Source organism: Hibiscus syriacus, unplaced genomic scaffold (genome assembly GCF_006381635.1).
Source record: "Hibiscus syriacus cultivar Baekdansim isolate YM2019G1 unplaced genomic scaffold, ASM638163v2 tig00110505_pilon, whole genome shotgun sequence".
In the NCBI taxonomy this organism is placed as follows: Eukaryota; Viridiplantae; Streptophyta; class Magnoliopsida; order Malvales; family Malvaceae; genus Hibiscus; species Hibiscus syriacus.
This window is the reverse complement of record NW_024062765.1, coordinates 588,984-602,355: the sequence shown is the minus strand read 5'-3', so window position 1 is coordinate 602,355 and position 13,372 is coordinate 588,984. Positions and strand designations below refer to the sequence as shown.

The window sequence follows — 13,372 nt, the reverse complement described above, 5'->3', positions numbered from 1 at the left end:
TCGGATGAGTTCTTCTCATTATGAACTCTCAATTGGAAATGTTAATCCCTCAAGTGAGGCGTCACTGATTCAACTCCATACAATATGAATCGAGCAATGAATCGAGCAAAGGTTGAACAAGTCATTCTCATTATGAACTTATTCTCCCTCTATCGGATGAGTTCTTCTCATTATGAACTCCATTGGAAATATTAATCCCTGGAGTGAGGCGTCGTTGATTCAACTCCATATGCGATGAATCGAGCAAAGGTTAAACAAGTTCTTCTTATTATGAATTATTTCTCCTCGTCGGATGAGTTCTTCTCATTATGAACTCTCCATTGGAAATGTTAATCCCTCAAGTGAGGCGTTGCTGATTCAACTCCATATGCGATGAATCGAGCAAAGGTTGAACAAGTTCTTCTTATTATGAACTTCTTCTCCCTCTATCAGATGAGTTTTTCTCATTATGAACTCTTCATTGGAAATGTTAATCCCTCGAGTGAGGCATCGCTGATTCAACTCCATATGCGATGAATCGAGCAAAGGTTAAACAAGTTATTCTCATTATGAACTCTTTCCACTATCGGATGAGTTATTTTAATTATGAACTCTCCACTGGAAATGTTGGTTGGTTTATTCTCTCTTTAAAGAGTTTTAAACTTGCAAAAGATTATCGTATGTTAGTGATTCGTATTTAAGGTACCCGAAGGTAATGATCAGATGGTCCTTAATTTCACTGCGATCCATTTCTTTCAATGGGGAAAGAAAATATGGACTGATTTTTTCCTCATGAAATTTGTGACTCCCTAAATCTTGTCATACATTCAAAACTTGATGCAAAATGAATGTGTATGCTCCTATTTCGCAAATGCTTGAATATGCATTATATGATTTTTGTGTTTCTGAATTTTAAGATATCGTAAGCCTTTGTTTTCCTTTTTATCCTCGTCGAGTTATTGTCTTTGTTAGGTCCTTGTCTGATTCGTAATCCCGACCCTCTTCACTTCTAGAACTGATCTCTTAATAATCTATGTGCGCCTCTGCCTAAGAGCAGCCAAATATATGCCTTAGAATGAACTGTGTCATTGTCTTTTCATTTTTTATTATATTATTCGGGTTGCATTCATCTCCTTGCTCGCCCTTTGTCAAACACTTGCTTCAATGAGTGTAAATATCGACCTGGTGGACTACCTTGGATTCCAGTATTTTATAGGTTTATTCAAAAGTAATATCGAGAAATTATTCGTTTGGAATTTGGATTATGTTAGGTTGTTCGTGATATGTAGAAATGAATGATTTGATGAATGAAACGATAATCATGAAATTCACTGAAAAATATAAGTTTCACAGAAATTCATGGCAATCGAAAGAATTGAATAGAGACTCTGGATGCAACAAAAATATGTCATAATGAATTTTATCACACATCTCGAGGTGATCCTTTGTCTCGGAGATCTCAAGGTAGTGGAGTTGTTTACAGATGTGAAGTCTTTCATGAACTACTAGTCTTTTGAGAGTGTTTATTTGTTGGATGCCCCTACATCAAAATGCATTTGAGCTACTTCTCCAGGTTTTCAACTCAAATCCTTCCCTTGGTTTCAAGACGCCCTTTGCGGGTTTTCACATTAAACCCTCATTTTCTTTTTTCTTTTTTCTTTTTCTTTTTCATTTTTCTTTTCTTTTCTTTTCTTTTCTTTTTTCTTTTCTTTTCTTTTTTCTTTTCTTTTCTTTTTCTTTTATCTTAGGCATAATATTTCTTGACATAGTATGAATTTATTGGGTTTCTCAGGACTCTTCCGTCCATCTCTGCCAAAATCAATGCTTATTCGAACAAGTTCTTTTTGACAACGTATAGCCCTCCCAATTGGGTATCTATTCTCGTAGAATCTTTATAGATTGGCAAAATCTTTTTAAGTACAGATCCCCTCTCAAAACTCTCTTAGGCGTACTTTCTTATCGTGGGCTCTCATCATCAGTTTTTGGTACATTTACCCATGGCATATAGCTTTCAGCCTTTTCTCTTCAATAAGATTCAGTTGATCAATACGAGACTTGTCACACCACAAAATTTATTTGAAATTTATTTAAAAATTAATTAATTATTTTTTAAACTAAACAGTAAATTTTTAAAACTTCTGAGCTAAATTCAAAAGTTTAGAAAATTTAGGGATATGCCCTGTAATTTACCCATAACTCATCTGACAATAAAAAAAGGTGATATAAGGGGTTGGCCAAGCTTGAACCATGACCTAGGGTATGGTCGGCCATGCCCCAATCAATCAGCCTAGACCTTATTTATATTTAAGATAATAAATTATATATTTTATTAGTTTTAATTTTTGGGTTTTAAATCACCCAAACCAGAAATTCCCCCGTGATTCAACCCCATTTCCCCCCAAATTATAACCTAGCTACCGCCACCTCTCCTTCGCAATTCGCTCCAATGCAACCTCCAATACTGCACTCTGTCGACATTGGTCGAACCAACATCCTCCGACGAAACCAACCCAACCATTAACGACCTGAATCGGCCATCGGTTGGCCTGAATCAAAAGTAAACCGTCGTGACCCCGTCGTTCATTTTTCGTTAATTCAAGCTATCGTGTTTGTCGACTTGCCTAACCGCCACTACAGTCGGACTCCTCGTCATCATGTGCTCAAAACCTGACCGGGAAAATCTTAAATTCATCTCCGATCGTTGATCAGTTTTCGACACCTCCTGCACCATCGTGTTCCTTGTGTCGTTTCGAGTCCGCTGGAGTCAACCTTGTTCGCCGTCGACGGCGGCGCGTGAGGAGGTGGAGCAGTCAAAGATTCGGCCCAGTTGAAATCGAGCTCTCCGCCATTCAAAAATTTGAACCGATCTTTGTAAGTATCTCGAAATCGCTTAAAATAATTTTTAGAAATTTTTCCGGAATTTTTAGACCCCTGGAGGAGGCCTCACGCGCCGCCGCAGGGAGAGTGGAGGGCTGGAAGCCGGTTTGACCGGTTTTCAACCGGTTCTGACCGGTTCGAACCGGTTTGACCGGTTTGAACCGGTTTGACCGGTCTGAACCAGTTTGACCGGTCTGACCCGACCCGACTGACCCGACCCGATCGTTTACCGTTGACTTCCTTTGACCAAAACTTAAAATGGCTTTGACCAACCCTTAAACGACCATAAATCTTTTCCGAGTATACCTATTCTAATAGTTTTCGACGCCCGAATCCATTTCTGAAGTCCGTTTTATCAAATTCGAACTCGAAGGCCTCCAAATTGACGGTCAAAGTGGTTGACTTTGACTTTAACCAAGAATCTGAATTTTTGAAAATTCATACTTTATGTTTTTCGACGTCCTGATTCCGATTCCGCAATCCGTTTGGCCAAATTCAGACTCAAAATACCCCAAAATGATAGTCAAACCTGAAAAATGCTTATATACTTAAGAATTTTAGCTTTGAACAATTGAGTAAGCTTTGGGGTTGATTAATTATTATTGTTTGAAAGTACAAGAGACTCTTCGGATCGTTCGACAGCTCGACCCAGCTCTTCTAGATCAGTTAAACCACGTATATAAGTATTCACCCGTTCAAAAACTGTAACAGAGCGTGGTGAAACCAGCAATCAGTAGATCTACTATCTGAACCCATTATCGAGGTGTGTTCCTGTTTACTACATAATAGTTTTATATGTTTTGAAATATGGTACATTGAAATCTATGGTTTATTATTGTTGGTACACCGATTTATTGTTGATGATTTATGGACTTTGATGACTGGTATATGGATATTGATTTTGGGATGATTGAACTACAATTGTATAGCTCTGATTGAACTAGGCTAGGGTTAGGTTTAGGTTAGGTTGTGGGTCGGGTTTCGTTTGGGCTCTAGGTCGGGTTCTGTTTGGGCTTCGGGTCGGGTTTTGGTTTGGGTTTAAATTTTGTGCTTGGTTTGGGTTTTATGTTTGGGATTGGTTTAGGTTGGACTTGAGGTTTGATTTAGGGTTTAGGTATTAGTTTGTTTTAATTTGGGGTTTGTTTATATATAAAAAATAATTGAAAAATGGCGATTACAACTGCCTATTTGCTTATTGTTGTGGAATGAGAATTAAGCAAATATATAAAATGCCATTTTTTAGCTCAGTCTTTGTTCTTTAAGCTACGAGTTCTTCTCATTCCGAACTCTCTACTAGAAATATTGATCATTTGAGTGAGGCGTCACTGATTCAACTCCAAATGCGATGAATTGAGCTAAGGTTGAACAAGTTCTTCTCCCTCATCGGATGAGTTCTTCTCATTATGAACTCTCAATTGGAAATGTTAATCCCTCAAGTGAGGCGTCACTGATTCAACTCCATACAATATGAATCGAGCAATGAATCGAGCAAAGGTTGAACAAGTCATTCTCATTATGAACTTATTCTCCCTCTATCGGATGAGTTCTTCTCATTATGAACTCTCCATTGGAAATATTAATCCCTGGAGTGAGGCGTCGTTGATTCAACTCCATATGCGATGAATCGAGCAAAGGTTAAACAAGTTCTTCTTATTATGAATTTATTCTCCCTCGTCGGATGAGTTCTTCTCATTATGAACTCTCCATTGGAAATGTTAATCCCTCAAGTGAGGCGTTGCTGAATCAACTCCATATGCAATGAATCGAGCAAAGGTTGAACAAGTTCTTCTTATTATGAACTTCTTCTCCCTCTATCAGATGAGTTCTTCTCATTATGAACTCTTCATTGGAAATGTTAATCCCTCGAGTGAGGCATCGCTGATTCAACTCCATATGCGATGAATCGAGCAAAGGTTGAACAAGTTATTCTCATTATGAACTCTTTCCACTATCGGATGAGTTCTTTTAATTATGAACTCTCCACTGGAAATGTTGGTTGGTTTATTCTCTCTTTAAAGAGTTTTAAACTTGCAAAAGATTATCGTATGTTAGTGATTCGTATTTAAGGTACCCGAAGGTAATGATCAGATGGTCCTTAATTTCACTACGATCCATTTCTTTCAATGGGGAAAGAAAATATGGACTGATTTTTTTCCTCATGAAATCTTTGTTGACTCCCTAAATCTTGTCATACATTCAAAACTTGATGCAAAATGAATGTGTATGCTCCTATTTCGCAAATGCTTGAATATGCATTATATGATTTTTGTGTTTCTGAATTTTAAGATATCGTAAGCCTTTGTTTTCCTTTTATCCTCGTCGAGTTATTGTCTTTGTTAGGTCCTTGTCTGATTCGTAATCCCGACCCTCTTCACTTCTAGAACTGATCTCTTAATAATCTATGTGCGCCTCTGCCTAAGAGCAGCCAAAGATATGCCTTAAAATGAACTGTGTCATTGTCTTTTCATTTTTTATTATATTATTCAGGTTGCATTCATCTCCTTGCTCGCCCTTTGTCAAACACTTGCTTCAATGAGTGTAAATATCGACCTGGTGGACTACCTTGGATTCCAGTATTTTATAGGTTAATTCAAAAGTAATATCGAGAAATTATTCGTTTGGAATTTGGATTATGTTAGGTTGTTCGTGATATGTAGAAATGAATGATTTGATGAATGAAACGATAATCATGAAATTCACTGAAAAATATAAGTTTCACAGAAATTCATGGCAATCGAAAGAATTGAATAGAGACTCTGGATGCAACAAAAATATGTCATAATGAATTTTATCACACATCTCGAGGTGATCCTTTGTCTCGGAGATCTCAAGGTAGTGGAGTTGTTTGCAGATGTGAAGTCTTTCATGAACTACTAGTATTTTGAGAGTGTTTATTTGTTGGATGCCCCTACATCAAAATGCATTTGAGCTACTTCTCCAGGTTTTCAACTCAAATCATTCCCTTGGTTTCAAGACGCCCTTTGCGGGTTTTCACATTAAACCCTCCTTTTCTTTTTTCTTTTTCTTTTTCATTTTTCTTTTTTCATTTTTCATTTTTCATTTTTCATTTTTCATTTTTCATTTTTCATTTTTCATTTTTCATTTTTCATTTTTCATTTTTCATTTTTCATTTTTCATTTTTCATTTTTCATTTTTCATTTCATTTCATTTCTTTTCTTTTCTTTTCTTTTCTTTTTTCTTTTCTTTTCTTTTTTCTTTTCTTTTCTTTTTCTTTTATCTTAGGCATAATATTTCTTGACATAGTATGAATTTATTGGGTTTCTCAGGACTCTTCCGTCCATCTCTGCCAAAATCAATGCTTATTCGAACAAGTTCTTTTTGACAACGTATAGCCCCTCCCAATTGGGTATCTATTTCTCGTAGAAATCTTTATAGATTGGCAAAATCTTTTTAAGTACAGATCCCCCTCTCAAAACTCTCTTAGGCGTACTTTCTTATCGTGGGCTCTCATCATCAGTTTTTGGTACATTTACCCATGGCATATAGCTTTCAGCCTTTTCTCTTCAATAAGATTCAGTTGATCAATACGAGACTTGTCACACCCCAAAATTTATTTGAAATTTATTTAAAAATTAATTAATTATTTTTTAAACTAAACAGTAAATTTTTAAAACTTCTAAGCTAAATTCAAAAGTTTAGAAAATTTAGGGATATGCCCTGTAATTTACCCATAACTCATCTGACAATAAAAAAAGGTGATATAAGGGGTTGGCCAAGCTCGAACCCATGACCTAGGGTATGGTCGGCCATGCCCCAATCAATCAGCCTAGACCTTATTTATATTTAAGATAATAAATTATATATTTTATTAGTTTTAATTTTTGGGTTTTAAATCACCCAAACCAGAAATTCCTCCGTGATTCAACCCCATTTCCCCCCCAAATTATAACCTAGCTGCCGCCACCTCTCCTTCGCAATTCGCTCCAATGCAACCTCCAATACTGCACTCTGTCAACATTGGTCGAACCAACATCCTCCGACGAAACCAACCCAACCATTAACGACCTGAATCGGCCATCGGTTGGCCTGAATCGAGAGTAAACCGTCGTGACCCCGTCGTTCATTTTTCGTTAATTCAAGCTATCGTGTTTGTCGACTTGCCTAACCGCCACTACAGCCAGACTCCTCGTCATCATGTGCTCAAAACCTGACCGAAGCCATCATCCACCATTGTTGTTTTCCTCATCGCCGACGTGGGTAAGCTTGGGGTATATTTTGTTTAATTTTTCTTTCGATTTCAATATGATTTTGGTTGATTTTGGCTAGTTATCGAATGTAATTGGTTGATTGAATTTGTGGGAGTAATCAGTCACCGACCAGACCCTTTTTTATAGGTTCAAGCGCCACCGAGTGCGCGTGGGGCTTTCCCCCAGCTTTGGTTCTTCTAGAACCGGTCCAAGTAGACTAGTACCTGGCACTTGGAGGATCAACACGTTAGTACAGTAACTTTTTGTTGTAATGTTTTATCTTTCGAGCTGCATTTAATTTGGGTGACATGTGCCTATGTTTTGAAAATACTACTTTTGTTGCTGATGTTAAATTTACCTCGATACTGATTTCGAAATATTTTATTTTTACGACTTTAATTTATTGAATTTAAACTTTGATGCTATTAAATATATTTTTAAATATTTTTAATTATAATTCGGATTTTAAGTTATTGAATACTATATTTGGAAAAAATGTATCGTAATCCGTTAGATCTGGTCGTGACGCATAGGCAGGGTCTAGAGGTTACAAGATTGAACCCATTCTGCTTCATCTAACTCTACTTCTTTCAAGACTCGAAGTTATGAAATTTCAACCTCAATGGGTATGATTGTCTCTGTTCCATATACCAGAGAGAAGGGCGTTGCCCCTGTCGATGTACGCACGGTCGTCCTATATTTATATAGGGCAAAAGGTAATTTCTCATGCCAATCTCTATAAGTTTTTGTAGTATTCGTAATGATTTTTTTGATGTTATTGTTCACTTCTTTTACTACCTCATTCATTTTTGGGTGGTAGGTCACGAAATTGGCATGTTTTATCTTGAACTGCGCACGGAGTTCATCCATCATTTGTTATTCAGATTAGTAGCATTATTTGTGATGATTCTTTCTAGCAATCCATATCGACAGATTATTTCTCTCTTTATGAACTTACAAACTGTAGATCTTGTGATACTAGAATAGGAAGCGGCCTCTACCCACTTAGTGAAATAATCAATTGCCACTAAGATGAATCGATGTTCATTTGAAGTTTTTGGTATGATTTCCCCAATGATGTCTATATCTCACATGGAAAACGGCCAAGGTGAGCTCATAACATGCAAATAAAAAAGGTGGTGCTTGAATTTTATCCGTATATATCTGGCATTTATGGCATTTCTTTACATAATTAACGCAGTTTGTATGCATCGTGGCCCAGTATCCATACCTCATTATCTTCCTGGTCATAGATAAACCATTTGTGTGTGTTCCACAATGCACTTCTTCCATTAAACTTTTTGTTTCTTTGGCAGTTACGCATCTCAACAAAACTTGGCCACTGCCCTTTCTGTATAAGGCCTCTCCATCAAGGAAGTATTCAGCTTTCATTCTTCTGATTATTTTCTTGTCAATTTCAGATGCACTAGGGGGATATGTATGGTATCTCATATACTGTAAAATATCGTGGTACCATGGATGGCCATCCATTTCTTCTTCTAGAAGATAGCAATGAGTCGGGGTCTCATATACTTGTATCCTTATTGGTATCATGTATTTCTTTTTATTAGCTTTAAACATCGCATCCAATGTAGCCAAAGCATCAGCCATTTGATTGTCTTCTCGGGGGAGATACTTGAATGTGACATCCTCAAATTCTTTCAGTAATTTGAGGACCAAATTTCAATATTCAATTAGCTTCGGGTCCTTCATCTCCCATTCTCCCCTTAGTTGGTACACTACTAATGAGGAAGCTCCATATACTTTAAGCATTTTGACCTTTCTTTCAATGGCTACTTTTAACCCCATAATGCATGCTTCTTATTTGGCCATGTTATTGGCGGAAAAGAATTTTAATCTACTTGTGAAAGGATAGTATATCTCTTCTGGGGAAATCAACACTGCCTCAATTCCTTTTCCTAAAGCGTTAAAGGCTCCATCAAAGTACAATGTGCAGGATTTGTCTCCAAGTAGCTTTTTTCTTCATTAGAAATGCACATCAAATCCTTATCTGGGAAATTGAATTTTAAGAGTTCGTAATCTTTCGAGGCACGACCTGCAAGAAAGTGACTATGGCACTCCCATTTATTGTCTTTTGGCTCGCACAGACGATATCAAATTTTAACAACATCATCTGCCATCTAGCCAGTCTGTCAGTCAAAGTATGAGACTCCATAAAAAAATTTAATGGATCCATCCTTGATATGAACCATGTGGTATTGTATAACATGTACTGCCTGAGTCACCGGGTTGCCCAAACTAAGGCACAACACAGCTTTTGAATCGGTGGGTATTGTAACATCCCAAACTATGGGTTAGTGACTTAATTGTAAAGTTTCAGAATTTGGTGATTAAAGTAGAAGAATGGGTTAGTTCAATGATTTATCTGGAAATAAATTCTAAAAGATGTTAGTAATTATAAAAGGTATTAAAGGGCAAAAGGGCCATTTGACCAAGAGATGAATTAAATAATGTTATATATATATATATGGATAAGGATGGGAGATTTTCCAGAAATATCTCTCTCTTTTATTCTTTCTTTTCTTCTCACGTGAAAAACTCAAAGCAAAGGTGGGTTCTCTAATTTCTTGATTGTTTGTTGATTTTAAGCATGAGTTTTGATCCTTAGAGGATAACTAAGCTTAAGGAAAGCTTAAGTTATCTTAAAATCAAAAGATGAAGAAGTTATAAGAGATTTAAGAAAACGATTTTTATGGAATCATGGAATAGAGTTGATAAGTTTTTAAGTTGAATTTGACTTGTCATCTATGAGAATAAGAAGATAGAAGTGTTAGAATTGTTTAGAACATATGGAAAATTAAGTATGATTCTTGAATTTCATATGAAGGATAGGATTTTGAAGTTATAGATGATTTTCATGGATATAAGTTAGTTTAAGTAATGGTAGTTGAGTTTAATGACATGGTACGGGTTTAAAATAGAAGAATTGAATGAAAATTTGATGATTTCCGAGCTTAAAATATAATTTATGGGTAGAGGGAACCGATGCCCTATGAATGGGAATCGATTCCCCCTCTTGAACGAAAAATTCCAGTATGTTCAGGGGGTATCAATTCCCCTGGGGGTATCGATTCCCCCCTAAATGAAAATATAGAATTTGATTCATTAAACCGGTTTAAGTTATTAACATAAAGTTTAAAGTTTAGGCTTCTGATAGTTGTTTTGAAATGATATATTTATGTAGATATTGAGCCTAAACAAGTTCCGGAATAATCAAAGGATTATAATCAAATCAAAGCAAGGCTAAGGTGAGTGCATCTTATTTTATAGAATTATATGGAAATTGGACTTGTGATAAGTCTATTTCCTATAGTTATAGTGCATGAAGTCTTGATTATAAGTATGTGAATGACATGAAATGTATGTATTCTTGATTATATGTGTTGACATGTTTTTGTATGTAATGATATGATGACAAGATATAAGATATGCGACAAGATATCTGTAATACATAAAAAGGTGATATAAGTTGTGTAATAAACCATGTGAATTGATATAAATAATTTGGAGAATAAATAGAAAGGTGTGATAAAATAAGTAGTATTTACTTATAAGGTAAAAGGAGATTATCTGAACAGATAGTATTGATAGGTCACATAAGACTACATGTCCATCTTTTAATGTAATAAAAGTGTATATGTGAAATGACATGATAGGTGATAAAAATCGTGAGCTATATGAATATGTGATATATGTGATGTATGGGAAACATATGAGAACAAGATATGACAATGATTTACATGTCATATGAACACAGAGAAGTGTTATTTCCTATAATTATAGTACATGAAGTAATAAATTAAATATGTGAATGACATGATTTTTATCATGTATGAATTCATGAGTAGAAACATGTGTGAATATGATTGGTATGCATTATGTCATGTGAACATAAGAGGACAGAGCATAAATTATATGATATGAGATATATGAGAAAAGGTACATGTAATATGTGAATTGTATGTTTATGTGAATATGTGATATGATATGAGATTCATAAATACATGTTTATGAGATATATGTTTACACACACATATGGTATGTGATAGAAGAGAATGAACATGTGATTATAAGATCAATGATTACACGTACATTTGGTACGCGACTGAAACGAAAAGATATATGTTCATAAGAAAAAGGATATGAATAAGTAAATTGACTGTTATAAATGATAATGCCCATGTTATATGATAAGAGAGCTAGTGGTATAGTTGGCATGCCAAGAGTTGAGGGTATACCTATGTTCTACGGAACATATGGACAGAATTACCTATATCTTTCGAGACATATGGACAGTATACCTATGTTCTACGGAACATATGGACAGAATTACCTATGTCTTTCGAGACATATGGACAGTATACCTATGTTCTAAGGAACATATGGACAGTTTACCTAGGTTCTTCGGAACCTATGGACAGTTGCCGAGGATCTTTATGACCTCTGGATAGTTACCGAGGTTCCTTGTGACCTCTGGATAGGTCCTTCGGGACATTGATCGAGCTGTAGTAACAGCATATGTGTGCACAACCTCAATGTACTCACATACCTAGGTTCTCACTAGTGTACATGGGCTAATAAAGAGATTAAACAAACATACTGAATGTGATATGTATACGATGGGTTTATAAATGGTTATCAAAGGTAAATGGTTTGAAATGTGTTACATGAACCATATGATGTTTTGTGTGTTTCTTAATGATAATGATAGAGATTATGATAATGATGGTATATGTTTATGTATGCTTTATGTTATATGAAATATTATATGTTTTATATGCCTCACTAAGTCAACGACTTAGCGTGTGATTGTTTCACACGTAGGTTTCGAGAAGAGTAAAGAGTAATGCGGAGCAAGATAGGTCAGTTCTCCTTACCAAATGTCAGATCAGAAAATATATGTATATAGAGTGTAGTTGGCATGTAGTCTAAAGATATAAATGTATGAACTCTGATATATTTATAAACGTTTTAAATAAGTTAAATGTTATAAAAGTTTTTAAATTACTCACTATTTTATACGAATAAATGTTTGAAAAGTCAATGTGACACTTCGGACTCGTATCCGGGTCGGATACGGGTTGGGGGTGTTACATTTAATGGTATCAGAGCTACGGTTTAGCCGATTCTAGGCTAAAAACGAAGTCGAAAGTGTTTTAAAAATTGTACATGCCAACAGAAAGTGAAAAATTTTCTGATCTGATAGGGTAAGGAGTGTGCTGTCTTGTTAATAGAGTTAAATTGTTATGTTATATAAGATAAGTGAATACTGAGAATGAGTTATGAGATATATATATATGTTTATATAATATGATAGATGATATGTGAACATATACAAAAGACATATGTTATATGATATGAATTGGAGGATCATATGCACACGTGATATGTGATAGAAGTAATGATAGGAGCACATGAATATATGAGAGCTTCCAAAGTGAAGCACAAGGCGATAGACCTGAAGGTAATAGCATTCACCTGCCTTGGCCAGGCAGGGAGAAGAGCGAAAACCTCAGGAAATGCCTGTATAAGATTAGAGAATGATTCAGGATGTTGAATGATATTCCGATGTGTTTTTAATTGTATACTTCTTAACTCATAGAATGAATGTATCGAAATAGTTAAAAGAGTTATGAGCACCCGATCTCAAGGGTGAATTTGAGGAAGGCTCTGTTGTTACAGACCTTTGAATATATGATATGAAGATAATGCTAGAAGATGTTCATTTCTCCATAGTGGAGAAATTAAACTGAGAAGTTTGTTATTATGTGGATAAGATGGAATATGGTGAACGAGTGTCACCATAAGGATGTTAAAAGATCAAGTGACGCGGTTATTGTTTGTAAAAGAGTTTGTATTCTAGATGGAAAGAGTTAGCATTGGCAAACCAGAGAATGTGATAAAAATGTACTGGAATTATAAGATTATAAGATGTTGTCAGGATATGATAACCAAATCTGAAATGAATATGGATATGGTTATGTATCTTGATCATACAGATATGATGTAGGCAAAGAGATAAGCATTGGTATGTTTTAAAAAGTGGCTTTAAAGAAAAAATACAATACAAGAGATGATAAAGAATAAAGTTCAGTATAAGAAATAAGGATATCAAAGTTATGAGGATGCAATGAAGATTGTTACACAGAGATGAATATAGGTGATAAGACAAGAGTATGTGAACATGAAAGGAAAGATATTATTTGTGTATAAGGAATAAATAAAGGAAGAATGGAATAAAGAAATGAAAAGGGATTGAGGATCAAATACGATAAAGGTTATATGGA

General features: G+C 35.4%; 1 protein-coding gene across 1 annotated transcript; it reads right to left on the bottom strand.

Annotated features, from left to right (window-relative positions):
- Positions 1-6,767: 6,767 nt before the first annotated feature.
- LOC120129966 lies at positions 6,768-8,675 on the bottom strand. Its single transcript, XM_039147344.1, has 2 exons — positions 8,296-8,675; positions 6,768-6,903 (listed from the first exon to the last, which is right to left on the bottom strand). The coding sequence occupies exons 1-2, from the start codon at positions 8,673-8,675 to the stop codon at positions 6,768-6,770; spliced, it is 516 nt and encodes a 171-aa protein (XP_039003275.1).
- Positions 8,676-13,372: the final 4,697 nt, after the last annotated feature.

What these genes read in the sequence shown, in the direction of transcription:
- LOC120129966 (XM_039147344.1), bottom strand. Translation starts at nt 8,675, where the DNA reads ATGGCTGATGCTTTGGCTACATTGGATGCGATGTTTAAAGCTAATAAA. An exon ending in ATGACCAGGAAGATAATGAG is followed by an intron (nt 6,904 to 8,295) that starts GTATGGATACTG and finishes CTCTCGATTCAG; the next exon opens with GCCAACCGATGGCCGATTCA.